Source organism: Hemitrygon akajei, unplaced genomic scaffold, assembly GCF_048418815.1.
Source record: "Hemitrygon akajei unplaced genomic scaffold, sHemAka1.3 Scf000048, whole genome shotgun sequence".
NCBI classification, from domain to species: domain Eukaryota; kingdom Metazoa; phylum Chordata; class Chondrichthyes; order Myliobatiformes; family Dasyatidae; genus Hemitrygon; species Hemitrygon akajei.
In genome coordinates this window covers 807,992-832,409 of record NW_027331934.1, presented here as the reverse complement: position 1 = coordinate 832,409, position 24,418 = coordinate 807,992, and the positions used below count along the sequence as shown (strand labels likewise).

At 46.9% G+C, this 24,418-nt stretch overlaps 2 protein-coding genes across 7 annotated transcripts in view; both read right to left on the bottom strand.

The window, feature by feature from the left end:
* Positions 1 to 24,418, bottom strand: part of LOC140720923 (uncharacterized) — a 443,642-nt gene that overhangs the window by 294,936 nt on the left and 124,288 nt on the right. The window lies entirely within an intron of this gene.
* The window catches only part of LOC140720926 (NACHT, LRR and PYD domains-containing protein 3-like), a 72,051-nt gene continuing 70,423 nt past the window's right edge, over positions 22,791 to 24,418 (bottom strand). For all 6 annotated transcript variants that reach the window (XM_073035777.1, XM_073035778.1, XM_073035775.1 and 3 more), the window contains one exon: positions 22,791 to 23,550. In XM_073035777.1, coding sequence (XP_072891878.1) covers positions 23,463 to 23,550 — 88 coding nt within the window. In that variant the 3' untranslated portion in view covers positions 22,791 to 23,462. The remainder of the gene's footprint in view (positions 23,551 to 24,418) is intronic.

Below are 24,418 nucleotides of genomic sequence, written 5' to 3'. Positions count from 1 at the left end.
GTGTAGCTTTGGGTGATTCCAAATGTGAAACTGGAGCTCCCCTCGCATTCCCACTCACAAACTCTCTCAGTGCTGCACGGAACAAAGCTGTCACTATTTTATCAATGAAAAATGCATGGCATATTGCAGAGCAGTCTGAAGCCGTCAGAAGAAAATCGAAATGAATATTATATTATTTGTGAGTGGGAAATAACTCTAGTTAATTCATGGACAGGTGCACATTCAGGAATATGTGACAGAATCGGCAAACATAAGAGTGCGGAATACACGGCGGAGGGCGCAATTTAGAATTGTGAGAGAAATGTCTATACGGGCGGGGGGCGTGATTGATAAGTTCGTGGCCTGAGGTAGACGGAGTCAACATTAGAGAACTAGTGCATTTATTTTTCAATGAGTTATGATGAGCTTTTAACTTCAAACTTTCTGCGTAATCACTGAAAGTGCTGAAATGCACGTGCATGTAACGTGAACTGTATAATTCATCTCCTTCGAACTTATCAATCACCCCTGCTGAGGACCACTTCTGGAGGTCCAAGACGGCGACTTCTACAAAGAAGGAATCCGTACGCTTCACGACCGCTGGACTAAGTGTGTCAATGTAGGAGGGGTCCATGTTGAAAAATAAACGTGTTTGGTTTTCTAAAGTTCACTCCTTCTACCTTAGCCACGAACTTATGAATCAGCCCTCATAAATCCTGCTCTAACAAAAAACTCGATGACTCTATGGGTTTTATTTCGATCAGTTTATTAAGTTAGTTATGCACTTGTTTGATTAAATTAATTAAAATATTTATTTTCCTTATTTTCATTCGACATTTCAGAGATTGTTTTGTCAATCCACAGAAATATTACGGATCGGCTGCTGTTCAACTGGTTCTATGGGTTTTAGCAAGAATCGCAAGCAGAATAATGCCGGGACGAACGGTCTGTTTGCCGTATGACTCTGTTACACAGGATGTACCGCTCCACACAACCGTCATCATCATCAGTGCACTGTCTCTCTCACAATTTTAACATAAACCAAATGCAGGAGACTCTTGTTCTAAAAATAGCTCAGGGAATACAGAATCTATTTTAAGAGTATTTACTGAATTTGAGGAACAGCGGCAAAGACCGAGAAACATACACCCGCTCACACTGAATCAGAGGCTCACAGATACAGTACTGAGACGACACCCGTAATACTCTAGAAGAGACGAACAGATAAAGAATGACACCCAAAATCCCCACTTTCACACTGTAGTAGAGACGGACAGATACAGAATGAAACCCACACTCTCACACTGTAGCAGAGACTGACAGATACAGAATGAAACCCACACTCTCACCCTGTAGCGGAGACTGACAGATACAGAATGAAACCCACACTCTCACATTGTAACAGAGACTGACAGATACAGAATGAACCCCACACTCTCACACTGTAGCAGAGACTGACAGATACAGAATGAACCCCACACTCTCACACTGTAGCGGAGACTGACAGATACAGAATGAAACCCACACTCTCACACTGTAACCGACACTGACAGATACAGAATGAACCCCACACTCTCACACTGTAACAGACACTGACAGATACAGAATGAAACCCACACTCTCACACTGTAGCAGAGACTGACAGATACAGAATGAACCCCACACTCTCACACTGTAGCAGAGACTGACAGATACAGAATGAAACCCACACTCTCACACTGTAGCAGAGACTGACAGATACAGAATGAAACCCGCGCTCTCACAGTGTAACAGAGACGGACAGATACAGAATGAAACCCGCACTCTCACACTGTAACAGAGACTGACAGATACAGAATGAAACCCACATTCCCACACTGTAGTAGAGACGGACAAATACAGAATGAATCCCACACGCTCACACTGTAACAGAGACTGACAGATACAGAATGAAACCCACACTCTCACACTGTAGCAGAGACTGACGGATACAGAATGAACCCCACACTCTCACACTGTAGCAGAGACTGACAGATACAGAATGAACCCCACACTCTCACACTGTAGCAGTGACTGACAGATACAGAATGAAACCCACACTCTCACACTGTAACAGAGATTGACAGATACAGAATGAAACCCACACTCTCACAGTGTAGCAGAGACCGACAGATACAGAATGAAACCCACACTCTCACACTGTAACAGAGACTGACGGATACAGAATGAACCCCACACTCTCACACTGTAGCAGAGACTGACAGATACAGAATGAACCCCACACTCTCACACTGTAGCAGTGACTGACAGATACAGAATGAAACCCACACTCTCACACTGTAGCAGAGGCTGGCAGATACAGAATGAAACCCACACTCTCACACTGTAACAGAGACTGACAGATACAGAATGAAACCCACACTCTCACACTGTAACAGAGATTGACAGATACAGAATGAAACCCACACTCTCACACTGTAACAGAGACTGACAGATACAGAATGAACCCCGCACTCTCACACTGTAGCAGAGACTGACAGATACAGAATGAAACCCACACTCTCACACTGTAGCAGAGACTGACAGATACAGAATGAAACCCACACTCTCACACTGTAACAGACACTGACAGATACAGAATGAAACCCACATTCTCACACTGTAACAGAGACTGACAGATACAGAATGAACCCCACACTCTCACACTGTAGCAGATACTGACAGATACAGAATGAAACCCACACTCTCACACTGTAACAGAGACTGACAGATACAGAATGAACCCCGCACTCCCACACTGTAACAGAGACTGACAGATACAGAATGAAACCCACACTCTCACACTGTAGCAGAGACTGACAGATACAGAATGAAACCCACACTCTCACACTGTAACAGACACTGACAGATACAGAATGAAACCCACATTCTCACACTGTAGCAGATACTGACAGATACAGAATGAAACCCACACTCTCACACTGTAACAGAGACTGACAGATACAGAATGAACCCCGCACTCCCACACTGTAACAGAGACTGACAGATACAGAATGAAACCCACACTCTCACACTGTAGCAGAGACTGACAGATACAGAATGAAACCCACACTCTCACACTGTAGCAGAGACTGACAGATACAGAATGAACCCCGTACTCTCACTTTGCACCGGAGACAAGTGGGTATAAAATGAACTAGCCTTCAGCACCATACCGGCAACAATCAAGTAGATATTTAAACCAACAATCTCATATTATCCGACTGAATGCCTCCCGTTAGTTGACTGTCTCTGCATTGCTGTCGTACTGTCTCACTGGTTATTTATTTCATGTGAAATGCATCTAAACTCTCTCTTCATTTTCAGCTTGAAGCCTACTGCATAATAAGTACTTTGCTCTCCAGCAGACTGAGTAATTACGCTATATTCTTCCAACTCACTATTCATTTTTTCTCTTGTTCCTGCAACGTGGTACTGCGGCTGTTTAAATATCTCTTCTGTTTCTTCTGTCCCTATACCGATGATATGATCGATTGAAAAATAACCTGTTTCACGGGTACAGCAAGGGAAGAGAAAGGAACGGCAGGGAAATAAGCAAATAATTTAATACATGCACGTGTGTGTGTGTGTGTGTGTGTGTGTGTGTGTGTGTGTGTGTGTGTGTGTGTGTGTGTGTGTGTGTGTGTGTGTGTGTGTGTGTGTGTGTGTGTGTGTGTGTGTGTGTGTGTGTGTGTGTGTTGTGTGTGATTATGATGGTTTCTGATATGACCTTATCTGATGATGTGACCTTACCTGGCGATCCTGCATTTATTTCTACAAGGGCACCTCGGAGGGAATGACAAGGAAACGGGTATTTTTATGTTAAAGCAGCAGATGAAGACCTCTGTGTACCGAGTGGAATCTATACTCGGCAGAGAATATTCTGTTCAATGATGCCGGTATTTACACCAGAGACAAACGTGTTGATGGTTGCGCTCGGAACCCACAGGACAGTGAATGGTTCTATCCTCCCATTGTATTCGAACAGCTAACTGATCGCCACAGCATTACAGCCTCTCACTCTTCCTCAGGTAGATTCAACAGAGAAGACAGTTTAAGAGATCGGGGGTGGGGGGGGGGTGTACATGGACAGATCTGGACTTCAAGATAACGGAAATAATCATAATCATGGAGACGCTGATCACAATGACGAGAACATCGATGTCCCTCAAGTCTGATGGGGAACTGGACAGGGTGTCTCTGTACACAGCGGGTATGTTTTATATCTGATGGCACATAGTGGGACGGGGTGGGGAGGGTTTAGTGTCTGATGGGAAACTGGACAGGGTGTCTCTGTACACAGCGGGTATGTTATATATCTGATGACACATAGTGGGACGGGGTGGGGAGGGTTTGGTGTCTGATGGGGAACTGGACAGGGTGTCTCTGTACACAGCGGATATGTTTTATATCTGATGACACATAGTGGGACGAGGTGGGGAGGGTTTGGTGTCTGAACGGACAAAGTGGAGCTGCTGTGTAAAAATAAAATGAATGTCTGCAGGAGGAGACAGGGAGGGGTTTTCATGCGTCCCTGGTTCCAGAACACACTGAGGGGAAACCGGGTCTATTTGTAGATGAAACAGCAGGCGTGACAGTGAAAAGTGCAGAAAATGCTGGAAACATCGATTCCGGAATGTTTGTGGAAAGAGAACCACAGTGAAAGTTTCAGGCTGAAAAATGGGAACAGTCGTGACCGCTGTCAATACACCTGTGGAATGTTGGAAATAGAGCCGCTCATTGCTCACTTACTGGTCTCATTGCACATTTTGCTCTAATTGCACAGAGGGATCTGACTGAGGTAATGCCAATGATACTGACGTGTTAATGTTACATTCCCACAGCATTCACACCTGAGACATTGCCGGTGATGTAATTTGTTTGTTCAATAACAATGGTCAGAGGTGGGACCTTGTCACTGGAGATCGATCCCCTGTATAAATCAGAGCCTGTTGTAATACGTCAGCCCTGAGTGTCTTGCCGAGCTGTGGAATTCAGAGCAATCGCGTTCACTACGTCACTCAAATGGGATATCCAGTAATCTGGCGGATAGAAGACATTTACTACCCTGTTATTTCAGCCGTTGGAATACCCGGTAAGCCGCTGTCACACCTGCAAACGGCAGAAACTGAGAGTTAATTCCGATGTTCTGAAGTGTTTCTCTCGCTATTTGTTTCCACAGCCACCTGCCCAGTCCCCGCATTTCAGTCATGGGCGGAAGGCGCTGACAGTATTAATCCCATTGCTTTCGTAGCAGACAGCGCTCCATATTGGAGCCGAGATGCTGCCTTTGACTGAAATCCTCTCCGCTGTCTCGATATCATGTAATAATTGTGAATCGAAATGTCTGCACAGGAGGACACCGGGCTACACTGCATCCGTGGGAGCCAGCCGACTTTCTGTTCTGTCCGTATGAATCGACTGTGAATTGCCTGACTGGGTGATGGAACAACGCGAATGATTCATTTATGTTAGAAATATGAGCAGAGGGAACCGCCGATGTGGATTTCATTTCATTCCGGTGATGCTCAGACCAGTGACGTTGGTGTATCATACCCATTCCTTACAGCGATCAGGAAGCGTTTAACCAGCTGTCATCTGGTCGGTTTGGGAATTCACCCAGATTGAACCCATTTACAAAACTCGCGGTGAGTTCTCTGTCACGCCGATATTGCACACTGTCAGCGGGTTCATATGTTCTGGGTCCAGTATCCGCCATTTGAAGCAGAAAAAAAAACACAAGATGAAGTCTAATAATAATAATTTTGCTCTATTGCCCTGACTAGTCAGTAATTTCTCTGCTCCTTTCCCTCCCTCTTGCAGTTAACCTGGTGGCAATTGTTATACTGTCCAGAGGAAAGTGCGGTCTCTCGAAATGCATCACTCGCTACCTGCTGGGAATGGCAGCGGCCGATCTCCTGGTCGTTATCTCTGACCCTCTGCTGAAGTGGACTGTTCTCATATACTTTAAGTCTTCCTTCCTCCATCGAACTCCCGTTTGTAGGATTGTTTGTTGCCTGCTCATAGGAAGCACCGGGGTCTCTGTCTGGCTGACAGTCGCGTTCAGCTGTGACAGATTTGTGGCCATTTGTTGTGACAAGCTGAAAACAAAGTTTTGCACGGAAAGAACGGCGGCTGTGGTTATCGGGATAGTGAGTGTTCTGGGCTGTTTAGAAAGTATCCCTTTCTACTTTACATTAGAACCTGGGATGATAATTGATGGAGTTTACTATGGCTGTTTCACCAAAGAGAATTTCTATACATCTCCCTCGTGGGCGGCACTTCGCATGATACATCGCATTTTCATGCCTTGTCTCCCGTTTGTTCTGATTTTATTGTTCAATACTCTGACAGTCAGACGGATTTTGTCCGCTAATAAAGTCCGGATGGGGCTCCGAAACCGCAGCAAAGGAAAGAATGTCAAGGACCCGGAGATGGAGAACCGAAGGAAATCGGTGGTTTTACTATTCAGTATAACCGGTAGTTTTATATTTTTGTGGTTAACTCTGCTGGTTTTTGATCTCTACGTACTGATTGCAAACATCCCTGGTTACTCGGACACTGATCCGATTTACATCGCAGAATCCACGGCGACGATGCTGCAGATCCTCAGCTCCTGCACCAACACATGTATTTACGCCGTGACTCAGAACAAGTTCAGAGAGGAGCTGAAGAACGCGGTGAAATACCCGCTGAAACTGTTAACCAAATTCGATTAATCCTAGAGCGACTTTTTGCTTTCTGCCGGAGATTTCAGTCAAACACCATGTTTCCTCCATAATCTATCCACTTGCCGATATGTAGAACCACGGGTAACAACTGAGCGCTCTGAAATACGCATGCGTTTTGTGATGATATATTTCACTCGCTGTTTACCCCGTACAGGTGAAATGTGTCCTTCATCAAATATGTAATATGTAGCGGTCACCTCAGCTGTAATTCACCCCGACGGAGGGTCTATAGTTAGATCCCGCCCGTTTTATTTTAATAAACTCCCTTACATCTGACAGTGTTTTACTCTGGGTTGGTCCAGTTAAAATCCTCTCCGTTTTCTCCATTCTCTCCCGTTGTTTCTGATTCATCCATTTCAGTGACGCTCACGGTGTTTTACTCCCAATATCTCTCACGTTGTCCTCGCTCACTCCTTCCCCCACGCCAGTGAGGGGAATGTTATCAGACTGAATGTTATCAGCGGAGGTGTGTGTGTGTGTGTGTGTGTGTGTCTGTGTGTGTGTGTGTGTGTGTTTCTTTCCTTTTCCAACTGCTTTTCCATCTCCGGACTGCTCCGCTTTGTCCTTTCTTATCTGCCTCTTTATCTCCGTTCACATCCTGAGGTCCCGTGAAAATTTGTTTCCTCTGTTGTCTGTTTCTCTCTGTCTACACATCCGGTCCCGTTCTGAACAGAATTTAATCTCATTGTAGACGAGTGAGTTTCACCGTGAGGGAGACATGATCGGGCTGGAACAGAGCGTGTGTGCGTTCTTTTCCTTCTTTTTCAACTCCATCTCCATCTCCGACCTGCTCCCTCGTTGTCCCCGCATCTCTCCGGCTTTATCTCTATTCACATCCCGAGGCCCCGTCACAGTCTGATTCTCCACTTCTCCGTCTGTTCTCTGTTTCTCTCTGACCACAACTTCCGTCCGGTCGCGTACTGAGCAAAGTAAATCTCATTGCAGGAACATATATTTATATTGATCATCAAAGTACGCTGAAATTTAATGAACTTCAAGAGCACCAGGAAAAAGTTTTTTGTTTATTTCTTTCTCTCTCGACTAACTAAGCCCCACCTGGAAGTTTTATCGATGTATGAAAAATAAATGAATGATACTGGAAATCCGAATTAAAATTACTTTAAATGATGTTGTACCGCTTTCTGAAGGAACATTAGTCACTCAATTGCATTTCCAGTTCCGTCTCACTGATGTCTGTCCTGCCACCGATCAGCGTTATACAACACCGGTGATTCTCCTCGCCCGGGTTTGACAGAAGTAAGAGTCGACACGACAGATATCTTTTCGAGCGCACAATTGATTTATGCATCTCGCGTCAGTTAATACTAACTCAACGCTTTATCATAAATAATGTTTCCAGTGATACTTAAGGATTCTGTCCAATCTCCGGCCACCGTGAACACCAAAGCAGCGTGAATCCCAAGCGACGTCATTCTAGTCTTGTCTAATTTAAATCCCAGTCAGATTGAGTGTCTTAAAGACTACGACATAAATGCTTGGCAAGATTAAATGACAAGGCCATCGCATTCCGGAGATGGTAATGACCTGGGGTTAATTTTGCCTCGTGAAGGCAGCGCAGTTTCCAATGCTGTTGACTGTCGTCCCAGTCTAATCGCAAACTGGAGAACATCTGCAGACGCTGGAAATCAAAGTAATACCCACACAATCCTAAGGAGCTCAGCAAGCCGGGCAGAATCTGTGCAAAAGAGTAAACAGTCAATGTTCCGGGCCGACACACTTCATCAGGGAGATCCCATTTAATAGGAGCGGACGTTTCTACCATAATTATATGTATAAGACGATGAGCAGCATTGATCGTGTGGATAACCCGGGGCTTCTTTCCCCGGGACAAAATGGTTAACACGCGGGGTATACTTTTAAGGTGCTTGCGAATAAGTACCGAGGGAATGTCAGAGACCAGTTTTCACACAGAGAGTGTTAGATGCGTGGAAAACACTGCCGGCGGCGGTGATGGAAGCGAATACAATAGGGTGTTTAAGAGCCTCTCGGACAGGTACATGGAACTTTGAAAAGTAGAGGTCTGTGCACCAGGGAAATCCAAGGCAGTTTCTAGAGTGGGTTTCATGGTGGGCACAACATTGTGGGCCGAAGGGCCTGTAATGGGCTGTAGGTTTCTATGTGCTATGTTTTTTAATAGTAGTGTCGGTGACAGATTTTAGACTCCCAGGCATGCCTTTTACAACTGCTGGTAACTGTGCAGAGCACTATGCAATGGGTTGTCTGCGGCCCCGTGTCGTTCTGATAAATTGCCATCAGTAAACCCTTGACATGCTCTCTTGCTAATCCCCCTTAAGTATTGCAAACAAAAGTCACTCATTATCACGACCTGGTTTCGGAACTGGTGAAATAAGGGAATTACAGGGACTGCAGGTTGGTACAGGCCCTTGCTGATCGAAAAGTGTTTTTATGACAGGATTCATTCTTTACATTGCCTCCAGTGACAAATCATATTGCCGTATAGAGGGTAGAATAGCATCGGTCTTCGTGAGGTGGGGCGGAATGTACAAGTCCCTCGTGATGTTTGTTTGTTGCCCACCAAGACGGAGGTGCCTGCGAAAGCAACAAGACTACGACATACTCAAGCAAAGCAGGGGAAGCAAACAGGTCAAACTGTGTTTTAACGGTTACGAATGAAATATTATACATCCAGCCTGATTGGAATGAAGTTGTCGAGTAGCGTTAGTATTAGGCAGAGTTATACACTGTGTGCGGTTTAGCTCCTGTAAAGTCTGAAGCAAGGGTCCGAGTAGTTGAGAAGTTGCAGTGGGTTTGATGACCAGAGTGACATGAGGGCTTCAGTTTGGCAGTTTAACTCGTTGATTCTGTTGTTCACTCAAAAACACTTTTGCCACGACTGAACAATAATAGATGCGTCCGGTTAAGGAAGAGTTTCTGCTCTGTCAGTCACGGAAAGGAGCTTCTGGTGATCGCTCGGCTGAGATGTTTCAGTGTATCGGACGTTGCGATGGAAATGCATCACAGGTCGGGATGTCGGAATAAACTGTCGTGGGCTCTTAGTAAAATACGCGTCGCTAGGCTGTTTAAGAGTGGCCATACCATCAATACGGTAGCGCAGAGTTGTCCTGCAAGGACTATTCCAACAGAAAATTCCCATCTATCGGCGAATACATAGACACGTATAAATTCTACAGCACAACACAGGCCCTTTGGCCCGCAAAGCTGTGCTGAACATCTCCATAACATAGAAATTACCTAGTGTTACACATAGCCCTCTATTCCTCTAAGATCAATGTACCTATCCAAAAGTCTCTTAAACGACCCTATCAAATCTGCCTCCACCACTGTTGGCGGCAGCCCATTCCACACACTCACCACATTCTGCCTAAAAAACTTATCCTGACATCTCCTCTGTACTACTTCCAAGCACCTTAAAACTGTGCCCTCTCGTGCTAGCCATTTCAGCTGTGGGGACAAACCTCTGACTATCCACACGATCAATGCCTCTCATCATCTTGTACACCTCTATCAGGTCACCTCTCATCCTCCATCGCTCCAAAGAGAAAGGCCGAGTTCACTCAACCTATTCTCATAAGGCATACTCCCTAATCCAGCAACATCCTTGAATATCCCCTCTACACCCATTCTATGGTTTCCACAATCCGTCCTGCAGTGAAACGGACCAGAATTTAGCAAATTACTCAAGCGGGGTCTGACCAGCTGCAACATTACCTCTCGGCTATTAAACTCAATCCCAGGGTTGATGAAGGCCAATGCACCGTACACCTCTTAACCAGAGAATCAACCTGCGCAGCAGCTTTTGAGAGTCTATCGACTCGTCCCCAAGGCCCCTCTGATCCTCCACGCTGCCAAGAGTCATCATTAATGCAGTCAGAATCGGGAAATACAGTCAGTTATGTTCCTCCTGATTTTTGCCTTCACCTGGTAACTTCTCGAAAAGAATTATGCTAACGTGGTACCTACAGGGTCCCCTTTAACCACTTTCCATTGATAACGTTATCTCCGTCATTATCGTTTCTCCCTCTATTCCTCTGGGCACTTTCCATGCACTGCAGTCACGTGGGTTCCGCACACCACTTTCAATAACACTGTGAACATATCCAGCCAGGGGGTTATAAATTTCACAAATTTGTCCCATAGCCCGAGCTTCGGACAGGATCCACGGCCGGACTACCGCGATGATACTAATCACATTTATTTGGATATGGTGTAAGAGGATTTATTTCTGACTTCAGTTCTTTTTTCTTTCTCCCCGTTTTCTGTTTTAATAAGCAAATTGCAGTCATGTTTCATTCTTTTCAGCCCCTTCCACCAGTGCACAAGCGACAATGAAAATGCACTCATTTTTCCTTGGATAGTTCATTGTCTTGCGGTTTGTCCCCCTTCTGCTCTTTCTCATCCCAGTCTCTCCGTACAGCCCCATCTCGCACTTCCCCGAAGCTCTTTCTCCCCCATCTCGCTCTTCCCCGAAGCTCTTTCTCCCCCATCTCGCTCTTCCCCGAGGCTCTTTCTCCCCATCTCGCCGTACATTGAGCCCTGTCTGTCTTCACTGTGTCTCTTTCCCATCTCTCTCTCTTCCTCTCTATACCATTCCAGTCCTCTCTACTCCACCCACCGGTCTCTCCCCCGCACTCTCTTAGCCTCCCTACCTCGCTACTCTTCAGAAATCTCTCATCACCCCGTCCTCTCTGTCCACCCCAGGTCCTTCTCTCCCGATCACATTCTCCCCATTGCTTTCTCATACCTCACCGGCCTCTCTCCCGTTTCTCTTCTCACTCTTCCCTCACGTCTCTCTCTCCCAGATTCTTCCTCTACCCTGTCTTTCTGTCCCAAAATCTTTCTCTCTCTCTCTCTCTCTCTCTCTCTCTCTCTCTCTCTCTCTCTCTCTCTCTCTCTCTCTCTCTCTCTCTCTCTCTCTCTCTCTCTCTCTCTCTCTCTCTCTCTCTCTCTCTCTCTCTCTCTCTCTCTCTCTCTCTCTCTCTCCTCTCTCTCTCTTCCTCTCTCTCTCTCTCTCTCTCTCTCCCTCCCTCCCTCCCTCCCCAGCCTCCCTTCCCGGCCACTCTCTCGCTCGTCTCTCGCTCTCTCCTTGGTCCTTTCTCCCCCAGTATGGCTCCATGGCATGCCTCTCGCTCAATCTTTCTCTCGAATCCGTCTTCTCTGGCCCTCGCCCTCTCCCCTTGCCTTCTCGCCCGTCGCGGTCCCTCCCCATCTCCTTCCCTGTCTATTTCGTCAATGTCATTATCCCTAGTCCAGTCTATCTTTCCACAATCTGACTCTTACCCTTCAGTCCCTCTCTCAACTCAATACGTTTCACTCTCTCTCTAATTGTCCACTCTCTCCCTCAGTCTCTCTGACCCTGTCTCCTCCGCGTGTCTCTCTCTCCCTCCATTGTCACTAAATCCTCCAGCGCTCTCTACCCAGTCCTACTCCACGGCTCTCTCTCTCTCCTCCTTTCTTTCTCTCTCCGAGTCTCTCTACTGGGACCCACTCACTAAACGTCTTTCACTCCAACATCGCCTCACCAAGTCTCTCTCTCTCTGTCTGCCGGCATTCTCACTACCCCGTCTTTCACCCTAGTATCGCTCTGCCACACTCTCTTTCTCCTTACCCAGTCCACGCTCAAATTCCCCAGTCACTCACTTGCCCCACAGTCGCGTCTCCCAGCCTTACTCTTATCACCCGCACAGCAGTCTCCTTCCTCCCCCTCAGTTTTCCTCTCCGTATCCCAGGCTCTCTCCCCCAGTCTCTCTCCCAGTCTCTCTCCATACCCCAGTCTCGTTCCACCAGTCTCTACTCCCCAGTTTATTTGTACCCTCAGTCTATCTCCCTTAGTCTACCTCCCCCCCCCCACTATCTGTTTTTCCCTGTCTCCCGCCACCACGTCACTCATCAACCGTTTCTCTTCTTCACCCTGCCTCGCTCCCAAATCGCGTCTTATTTTCCCGCCGGTTCTCTCTCACCTGCCGCTCCCTGTCTATTCGTTTGTTACTTTCCCGTTGCTCTCTCCCCACGTTAATCTCACTTTCTGTTCGTCTCTCTCCGCCACGTTTCTCTCCTCTGGCTTTCTCCACTTCTATCTCTCCCTCGCGTCCCCCAGATGAGGTGATTCAATTCAAATTGGAATTTAACAAAGGGAAACTGAAGGCAGATATAATCAGTGGAGTAATTTGAATTACAGAGTCTGAGAGAGGAGCTGGTCAAAATTGCTTGGAAAAGAACACTGGCAGGGATGACGGCACAGCAGCAATGGCTGGGTTTTCTGGAAGCATTTGGGAACGCGAATGATATGTACATCAAAAAAGGGATGAAGTATTCTAAAGGCAATATGACACAACCACGGCTATTATGAAAAGTCAAAGCCAACATAAAACTCAGAAGAAACTTATAGAAGAAAAGTGATAAAGTAATGGTAATCTCGTTGAAAGTATAAAGCAACTAAAGAAGTAATTAAGGTACGATTACTTCGAAATGATGGAAGACGACAGTAAGCTAGCCCACAATTTGAAGGGGATACCAGAAGTTTTCTTCAGCTATATGAAAGATAAACGAGACGCGATATTGGACATCAGACCGCTTGATAACGATGCTGGAGAAGTAGCAATAGCAGGACAGGAAAGAGGCGAGCGAACTGAATAAGTGTTTTGCATCTGTCTTCACTGTAGAAGACACTACTAGCGGTATAGCAGTGGTATACTCTCCCCCCGTTTTTCCCAGCCCAGTTTCTCTTTCCACAATCTGCCTCTTACGCCTCAGTCCCTCTCTACCTCAGTGCCTGTTTCACCTCCTGTCTCTTTCATTCTCCAGTCTCTCCCCCAGTCTCTCTCACCCTTTCTATCTCCCCGTGTCTCCCTCTCCCTCCAGTTGTCACTAACTCTCCTGTGATCCCTAACCTGTTCTTTTCCCCGTCCCTCTCGTCTTCCTCTCTCCCAGTCTCTCTTACCCTCTTTCCCTCTCTTCGGGAACCCCACTACCCCTCTTTAACCCCCAGTCTCTCCCTACCACACTCTCTTTCTCCTACCCCAGTCACACTCTCGTTCCCCAGTGTCTTTCCGCCCCAATGTCGCTTCTCCCATCCCTTCTCTGATCACTTGTGCACTGGAGTCTCCCTCTTCTCCCTCTTACCCTTGAGTTCCCTCTCTCCATACCTGAGTCTGGCTGATTCCAGACTTTAGTGTCCGACATGTCTTGTGGCAGCTATGGCTGAGATTTCAGGTGAGTTTTCTTTCAACAGTGTCTTTCTCTTTGCCAATCTCCCATAAAGCTGCGACTGGTGAACCACCCAGTCAACAGTTGTTGTATGGGTACCCTCTGCCATCTCCGCCATTGAAGCTTGTACGTCGTCCAGAGTTGTCAGAACTCCCTCGCGGTCTTCCTTCAATAGTCCCGTTCTTGCACAGATCACTCAGTTTTTGAGGAATGCCTGCTCAAGGGGTTTAGAATTGTGCCAGATTCCTTCCACTTCCTGATTATTGAATTAACTCTACTCTAAGGGATATTCAGTGACTTGGAAGTTTTTCTTATGTCCATCTCCTGACTTGTGCTGTTCAATAACCTTTCCGCGGAGGTGCTTGGAGTGTTCTTTTGGGCTTCATGATGTAGTTTTATCATTACAAGTGTATCTTTACTACAATCGATTGAAACACGTTGACTGCACAGAGGCGATCGCCAGTAAACTAATTATTTCAGTTCTGAAACTAACTGGCTGCAGCAGTCATGATACGGTGTGCCGTTTTAAACGGAGCGAATACTCACGCAAACAATTATTTTGTGTTTTATATTTGTAATTAATTTAGATCACGTTGTAGAGATCTGTTTGCACTTTGACATGACGAGACTTTTTCTGTTCATCAGGTGTTGAAAAAGTCAAATTAAATCCATTGCGATGTGGTGCTGTACAACAATAAAACATTGAAACTTCCAAGGGGGCCGAATACTTTTCATATCTCTGTATGGATAAGTTTAAACTCTTGAGATAGATTATTCAATGATGCAATGGTGGGAAAAAAAAAGAGCTGTTGATCTGGGTAGATACGTTGCTGCTGCGAAGCAAAAATGGATTCGTTCTGGTTTGGAAAGCTCTGGAGAGAGCCTGGGTTTATCTCTTTGCAGGATGAGAGGTGACATTATAGAGTTATGCACGATTGTACGAGGCATTAGATAGACTCAACCGCTTGTGCCTTTTGTTCCCCTGATTAAATTACTAATACGAGGGGGAAAACATAGCGGGTGTGTGGTTATAGTATTTCCATACAAGGAGAGGTAGGTGGAGAGAAAGCACTGCCGAAGATGATGATAGAAGCTGATATATTGTGTACGATTAAACAAACGTTGGCACATACATGCTCTCTGTTTTATGTATAATTTCTGCAATTGTGCTTTTTCACGGTGAACTGCTGACGATTGCCTTTCTATCGCGGGGTAAGACTACAATCTCTAAAACTGTCACCCGTCATCAGTCGGCCATGTCAGTGACAGGCCGAGCGGTCATTTTCTTCAGCGTTATATTGCTGGAAATTCTGAAGGCTTCTCTGTGTAGAATACACGTCCTTTCACTGCAGGCCGCCACAGGTTATTCTGTTTGCTTCACCGTCGCTTTCACCTCTGATCGATTTGTGACCATTTGGTTTCAGGATCCAAACGTGAAGTATTGCACTGGGAGAGCGGCGACTGTGGTTCTGAACTGTGTGTCTTCACTAAATAACGTGTTCCGGTTCTTCATGGTCCAAGATATATGTATAACACAGTGTGGCCTTGCATGCAAAGGTGGGCGTTACTGGGTTCACTATTCTGGACAGTAATCGATGCCTTTCTTTACGTCTTTTGAACTGTTATCCCATTTCTCGCTGTTTAACTTGCTTAATGCCTATTACTATCACGAATAACTTAGTGGCCAGTAGAGTCCGCGGCGGACATCCGAGATCCCCACAATGATCAGAGTCCAGAGACCCGGAGATGCGGAATCCCAGGTAATCCCTCATTTTACTGCTGGTCGCCTCGGGAAATTCATCCTGTCATGGGCCCCTGTATGGGCGATGGCTCTCTGAAACAGGGTGGTTCATGCAGCGGTCGTCCCACATTGTTTGCAGGTACCTTCATTTTCCATGACCTGTGCTACATGCTGCAACATCTGAGCTGTTTACCTCGTCTGTCAGACTGAGTTCAGGGAGAAGCTGGAGGAGGTGCATGATTCTCCCCTGACACTCATGTTGAAAACTATTCTGCACTGAGGGTCCACGTGGCAAGCGAGCATCTCTTCTGCTGTCAAGAAGGAGGTCGAGCTGTTGTCCATTGATTAACTGTTGCGCTCCAAATTCTCCCTTGGTGGATGGACACAACTCTCTATTTTCAGATCTTCATGTCCCTCACTCTTCCCCGAGGATCTGTACCAACCTCATCCATTGTCCTCTGCAACTTTGTTCATTTCGTTAAGGAGGCTGAAACACCAGGTAACCTCTCGAATGCATCACATAGAGTAGACTACAACCACACACATAATCCCAAATGTTAGCGCTAGGAACGAACGAGGGTTGCGCCAGACAAACAGAATAAGTATAGAACACATTGAATATCGAGCGATGCTGCTGTTTTTTTAAACACTTTATTTAGAATTTTCAGTTTTACAAAGACAAAACATATTGAAGAAACACAAAGCAATACAAGATGATGTAGTTCCAGGTGGAGCACAGACAAAACAAATCAAAAACAAAAAACAAAAAAGGCTACCGGACAATTTACAAGATGACATAAATATACTTTCAAAAAAAAGTTGACACAATAGTGGTATCACGGAAGCAATGTGAAATAAATGAGTAAAGGAACCTGGTTAGGCACCACACCCACTCATGGGACTAGACAGGTCAAGGTCACAATGTATGTGAGGTAATATGACACTGAGCCAAGAAAGGTCCCCTTATTCTCTCAAATATTTCTATGTACTAGGTTTGAGCATGCGCAGTCTTTTCCATTTGTACATTAGACAACATCTCCTTGAGACAGTGTGCAAAGGTGGGTGGAGTAGTAGACTTCCAGGTCAGAAGAATAAGTTTCTTAGTCACCACCATTCCTAGATGCAGAGCAATCCGCATGTCATGCGGCAACTCAAGAGTCAGTGCAGAGCATCCAAAGATGGCGAGGTCGTGATTCGGCTGAATGTCTCTACAAGAGGCTTTTGAGAGCCACTCAAACATTGCAGTGCAAAAGTTGTATAATGTAGGGCAAAACCAGAAAAGATGTGCTCGTGAGCCCTCGGCAGAGCGGCACTTGTCGCAATCAGGAGACACAGATGGGAAGATGCGATTCAGTTTTGTTTTTGAATAATGCAATCTATGCATCACCTTGTACTGGATTAACCTGTAGCGTTAATAGAACAACCGTGAACCCGGGACATTGCATCCTCCCAAAGTTCCGCTGATATCTCTGAGTTCAAGTCCCTAGCCCAGGCTTCCCTAATAAAATCTGTAGAAACCAGAGGAGTAAAACAATTCACAAATTTTGATATTAACTGTTTGGAGTCTGGAGGGAGCAAAAGGTTTTCAAGAAAGGGATGTGTGGTGGAAATAGGCTCGAAGTGTGGGCACTTTTCCTTAACGTAGTGTCTAACTTGGAGACAGCGAAAGAAAAAAATAAATTGGAAGGTTAAACTTCGTGCTTAATTATGTGAATGATGCAAATTGGCCATCGATGTACAGATCTAAGAAAGTTTTGATACCCCACTCTCTCCAGACTGCAAACACCCCATCTATTTGTCCATTCTTAAATGAGTGATTTTGATAAATGGGAGCGTGTATGGAAATACTGGGAATTTGGTGAGCCACTTTAATCTGGTTTAATAATCGTAAAGAATTCTTTAAGGTAAAGTTTTGTTGGAATAGCTTATCTGTTGAAGCGGAAGTGGAAAGCAGAAGAGCAGGAGGTGAAGAATGCTTAACTACAGAGGCTTCCAGCTGTAGCCATGAAGGTTTTTCTTCGGTCTCAGCACCTCCACATTTCCAGTGTGTAAGAGCCCAGGAGTTAGCTGCCCAATAATAATGTTTGAAAATTGGCAGACCAAGAACCCCCTTCTTAAGAGGTTTGTGTAGGTGAGCCTTAGGTATCCTGTGTGATTTATAGCCCCACACAAAGGGCAATATGATAGAGTCAAATTTCTTTAAAAAGGATGCATTTAAGTATATAGGCAGGTTTAAAAAAGGTATAGAAACCTGGGTATGTGTGGTGGTTCAGTCCGAAATTCGTGGTCCGGTCCGTGGACTCCGGACTCCGGGTTTTCCGGCGGTCCCTTGCTGCGGTTGGACTTAACGAGAAGCACCCGAGGCTCATATTGGAACTGGAACTATAAGTGGCTGTGGTATTGAGTGTGCTTGGGGGTCGCCTTGTCAAGATTCTCTTGGCATAGATGGCTGCTGGAAGGCTGGAACGGACTCTTGCCATTCTTGGGGCTGCGTTGGATAAACATAGCTTCTAGGAGCCTTGCTGGTAGTAGTCGGACCTGTCATTGCGGTATGGATTCAGCTGTTTCCCGGGCCAGCAGGATGGCCGTCAGCCACTCCGAGCTAGATAGGGATCCGGTTGCTTCCGTAGCCAGCCAAGGCTGCCGGCCGTAACAGCTACTCGGAGCTACCCCGATGCAGAGATGGAACTGTCTGTTGTTCTTTGGTGTTTGTCTCTTCCTGTCCTACCCACCTTGGTGTGGAGTTATAGATGAGTCCCGGTTGTCGGTGGATGAGTCCCGGCCCTGTGTCTGTGTGCTGTCCCGTCTCATGTCAGTGTCCTGTTAAAGATGAGTCCCGCCTTGTCGGAGGATAAGTCCCGGCTCCATGCTGATGTACAGTTCCTAGTTTGCCCCTAGCTCCGGCCTCCGAATTCCCCAAGCTACAAGCCTGCAGCCTCTAGCCTCCAGCCTCGACCCAAGCCTGCAGCCTCCAGCCTCGAGCCTCGACCCAAGCCTACAGCCTCCAGCCTAGACCCAAGCCTCCAGCCTCAAGACCCCAAGCCTCTAGCCAATCCTCAAGACTTGGTCCTCGCCTGGGTTTGGGGGTTCGAGCCCGAGGCAAGACCCAGGTTCTGGGTCCGTGTCCATTCTCGGGCTCGGAGTCCATCCCAGGCTCCTTGGTCTCAGTCCCTCGTCCTGGCCCAGCTTCCCGTGCCTAGACTGCATCCCGTCCCGTCCTTTGGCTCCGTCTCATCCTGGTTCCGGGACTTCAGTGCCTGTGTCCTGCATTTGGGCCCCGATACAATACCCCTGTATGATAGAATGCTCACCATTTTGATCGCATTTACCCGTCCAATCATGGATAAGGGCAGGATCCTCCAGGACTGGATATTTGGAAAATAGCCTTTCAAAGTTTTTGGTCTACAAAAGTCTTGTCTTCAAACGGGTTGCTGAATACTTTTACTTGCCCTTGGTGATGAACATGGAGCCTGGCCGGGAAACGTAGCCTCCTTCTCCCTCAGCAGTTGCAGCACCTCACGGAAACTCCGCCGTTGCTCCATAACCTCCGCGGTATAGTCGGGGGAGATTAAGATTCGGTGACCTCTGTAATCCATCCAGTGTTACCCCCCGAGCCGCAGAATCTTTTCTTTCTCCTGTGCGAAATGCACCCGTGCAATTATCGTACGGGGCCTTGAGCCTTCCCGTGGTTCGGGCTGTTGTATGCGGTGCGCTCTATCGATAACGACCGGCTTGTTGAAGTTATCATCCCCCAGCAGCTTGGGGATCAGGTTAGCGACAAATTCAGTCGGCCTCCCTTTCTCCTCACCTTCTGGGACGCCAACAATCTTTATGTTATTGCGTCTGGATCTCCCTTCCAGATCTGAAAGCTTTGCCAGCAGCCTTGTATTTTCTTGCTGCTGCTCGGCGACTGAAGTTTCCACGACGTGGATTCGCTGCTCGTGATCGGCGGTCTGATTTTCGGTGTTCGACAGTCTCTCAGTGAGCGCTTGCTGGGCGGACAACAGACTCTGGAAACTGTGCTCAAACTTGTCAAGTCGCTCATTGAAGGACTGTAAGAGCTTCTTTAACATTTTCTGTCAAATAAGAGGAATTATGTCTTCCTCTTCGGCTGACAACGTTTCTGGAGGGTTCTTGCTCACTTGGTCCCTTCCCGCCTCATGCCGTTTTACTGGACATGTTCCTGCTACACTTTTTGCTGGCGTAAAAGGGAAACAAATCACGGAGATCTTGCAACAAAAACTGAGAGTCAAGCGTTCGAAAAGGCAGTTTTAACTCGTAAAGTTTGGTGAGCCATGATGAGCTAAAAAAAACACGTCTATACTACACTTATCTCATTAGCGCCCCCCATTGAAATACGCTTTATGTTATTAACAATATAGAAATATATATTTATGTCATAATCAATATACAAATATACATCGTGTGTCAATAACAGACTTGGAAATGTTGATCTGGTCCCTCAGCCAAATTGTGGATACAGTTTGTGAACAACTGGGCTCCAATGAGTTGTCCCTACAACACCCACTTGTCACAAGAGGACTTTGGGAGAGGACCCAAGTTCAGTACACAGACACAGAGATAGTATAAATTAATAGGAAGGACAGGGAGCGAGGACAAAATGTCAACATGGACGTAAACTTTGGATAACAAACTGGTAAAACCTGGACGAGGACGTGGGCTTGGAACCTGGACTTGAACTTGCCTTGGACTCGAATTGGAATAGGAACCTGGACTCCGATTCGACTTGGACTCGTACCCTGGACCTCGGCTCAGACTCGGAACCCGGACATCGATTCGGACTCGGAACTTGAATCTGAATATGGACCTTGGCTTGGACTCGGAACTTGGACCTTGGGTTGGACAGGAAGTTGAACCTTGGCTTGGACTCAGAGCTTGAACTTGGCTTGGAATCAGAGCTTGGATCTTGACTTGGACTCGGAACTTGGACCTTGGGTTGGACAGGAAGTTGAACCTTGGCTTGGACTCAGAGCTTGGATCTTGACTTGGACTCGGAACTTGAATCTGAATTTGGACCTTGGCTTGGACTCGGAACTTGGACCTTGGGTTGGACAGGAAGTTGAACCTTGGTTTGGACTCAGAGCTTGGACTTGGCTTGGAATCAGAGCTTGGATCTTGACTTGGACTCGAAACTTAGATCTTGACTTGCGCTCAGAAATCGGACCACGATCTTGGATTAGGAATGGACTTGGACCACGAAAAAAAAGAATCCCCAACTCAAAGAAGCGACAAACGGCCGGACCTACTGGGCTAGAAAGGACTTTGACAACGAAGAGAGAGAATACCCAACTCAAAGAAGCAGCAAACGGCCGGACCCACTCAGTGGCAAGGACTTGGACAACGAGGAGACAAAACCACTCAACGACAGTCCATTTGTATCCTTGCTCGGAGTGACTGCAAGCGACCAGCAGTCTCAGCCAGCCAAACAACAGAATTCGTACCTTACTCGGAGCAGCGGCAAAACGGCAGGCAACTCAGCTGGACAGGTAAACAACTGAATTCGCTAAGCAGTCGCAGGCACCGAAGCAACTAGAGTTCACGATTCTCGACGGTCCAAGGATGAGCATAGCTGCAGTGGCTACAGTGAGATGACTGGCTTCCGGTGACAGTAGAGCAATAACCGTTGTAACCCAGAGCCTTTTATTTCGCCGGTACGAAATGAAGTTCAGGTGCCTTAATCAAAGCACCCAACGGAACACGGAGAAAAGGAAATAACTAGAATGAAGAATCCACGGACCGGACCATGACACCGCTGGGACATCCTGAAGGCCCAAGAAGGGCCTTCTCTTAAAACACACATACAACAGGAAAAGGAGCAGGCCAGAAGGGATGAGATGGTGTGGAGGGAGATTATCTCATTGACTGACCCTGTGACTGTGTGATGTGATGCTGTGGAGGGATCCTCACTCTGTGTCTGACACAAGAATTTTGTTATGGGACGGCCCAAAGTCAGATTTTTTTCAATGTCTATCCCTGGGAGTTTATCGTGGGATGGTGTGGAGGGAATTCTCTGTGTCTCACCCTGTGATTGTGTGACCTAACAGTTTGAACGTAGCCCCACACTGTATCTAATCTGGGATGTACGTGATGGGACATTGTGTAGCGAGCTTCACTGTGTGTCTGATCTGGGGAGTGTGTGGTGGGACGGTGTGGAGGGAGCTTCACCCTATTTCTAATCTGGGAAGTGTTTAATGGGATTTAGTGGAGGGAGCTACAATCTGTGTCAGATCCTGGGACTGTGTGCTGGGACACTGTCGAAGGAGCTTCACTCTGCCACTGCTCCTGTGAGTGAGTGATGGGATGATGCGGAATGAGCTTAATGTTGCGTCTGATGTGAGACGATGTTCAGAGACCTTCACTCTGCGTCTGATTTGGGGAGTGTGCGATATGAGGACTGTTTAAAGGGAGCTTCACTGTTTCTAATCCATGTAGTGTTTGATGGGGCGCTGTGCAGGGAGCTTCACTCTGTGTCTGATCCGTGGAGTGTGCTTAATGGGAAGGCGAGGAAGAAGCTTCACCCTGTGTCTGATCGGGGGTGTGTTCAATGGGAAGGCGTGGAGGAAGCTTCACCCTGGACCTGATCCAGGAAGTGTGACGTTGGATGGTGCGGTGGGAGATTCTCTCAATGTCTGCCCCTGTGAATGTGTGATGTGACGGTGTGGAGGGAGCCTCACTCTGTGTCTTACATAACAATTTTGTAACATAACACCCGGCGTGAGATTTTCTCAATGACTGATCCAGGGATTTTACCATGGAATGGTGTGGAGGGAATTCCCTAAGTTTGTCCCTGTGGGTGTGTGATTGGATGGTGTGGAGGGAGCTTCACTCTACTTGTGATCCGGGTTGCGTGTGATGGGAAGATGTGGAGGAAGCTTCACTCTGTGTCTGACCGGGGGAGCGTATGATGGGACGGTGCGGCAGGAGTTTCCAGTCTCTGTCTGCACCTGTGAGTGAGTGATGGGATGGTGCAGAGGGAGCTTCACTGTGTGTTTGAACCTGGGAGTGTGATGGGATGGTGCGGAGGGAGATTCACTCTGTGTCTGAACCCTGGGAGTGTTTCTCCACTAATGAGACTCAAGTCCGACACGAAGACAGGAAGTTACAGCGGTTTATTGATTTCATCATGACAAATGTAAATTAAACAACGAGTGAGCTGCTAACTTGCGAGAATAAATAAGTTGCTCCCGACTCACTCACAGTCACACACAATTAACTGATCGGCGACAACGAGTGACCGGTTGAATAATCAGTCCTGTTTCTCACCGTCACTCTGCATCGGGGAACCGATGATTATAAAATCACACTTCAGGGCCGTGTCCGGGATCGCTGCAGATCCAGGGTCACTGCCGAGGGATTTGTCCATTTAACATCATTATATCGGCCAGACTGCCGAATGCACCATTCTCAGCAAAGGAAGCAAAGGGATTCTCTCCCGGGATAATCCCACCCCGGGACACCGGTGTCCCAGACTGAGCCCCGGCCCCCGAGTACTTCCTGTCTATGTAATTCCCCGGGGTCTCACGTGTGGGAGTCTCGAAACCTTACATCCGGCAGAAGCAGCACCGCTGGACGGGAGGCGGAAAACGTCACTGCGGAACCACTTCCAATGTCACCAAGCTTGAGACTGGAGCCAGCACCGTTCAAACGGATGGGAATTAAACCTGGAGCGCGGCCATTAAAGGTAAGGGTGGGAGTTAAAGGAGAGGGCGGGAAATCGGACAAAATGTCTCCATCCCACGGGCGGGGATGATCACACATACAGATGTTCACACGATCACTGTCAGTCCGGGTCTGTGTTCCTGCAGGGATCTCAATCCCTTCCTCACGGTCTGACTGAACCAATTCCTGTCGAGACTGAAACAGATGGAAGAATAAAGATGAAATAAACAGATTACACAACAGTGTCAGTAACAGGGGACCGGGGTTAATGTTTCAACAACACACTGTTATGTACCCCTAGCGTTCATATTGACAATCACTTTAAAATGTCGGGAGAATGAGTCTGGCTTTTGGACAATGTTTGAGCTGTTACAAAGAGAGAGAGGTAGGTGTCCAACGCAGAGAGTAAGAGAGAGAGAGACTGCTCGAAAGATTGATGTTATGGTTCCTCTACAAGATGTTTCCCCTTCCATAAGGACAGTTGTCTGCTTGTAAAAGTTCCTGCAGAGAGAGAGGAGGGCGGAGCAGGTTGATGGACAGCTGATGTCCAACATGTGGAGATAAAAGCCAGGTCTGCGGGGGGGGGGGGGGGGGAGACACACACACACACACACACACACACAGAGTTTCAGATCCTGAACGAGCTTTGTTGTACCCACAGGAAGGTAGGGTTTTGGAGGATCGATTCGGGGAAATCAATCAGTGGCTCACAGTGTGAAAATGTGCGACCGATGGGGAATTATCTGTGTGTCCACCCTCGACTGGGTGATAATTGCATCACTGTAGAACGGTCATATGTGCTATGGTCATAGTCGGTGACCACAACAGGATTTCGAAAGACCATGGAAGACAACGGGAGGATTTCACAGCATCACCTCTCACCTCTCTCTCTCTCCAACATTACTCAACAAAATACCATAAACTAAACTGAACTCTCTTCATCATCATAAGACTATATCCGTTCACCCCTAGGTTTGGAAGAGCCTAGTTTTGTTCCTATTTCCACACTTATGTACTTATATGTCATTGCTAATCTGTTTAAGATATTTGCATTTATAGTACT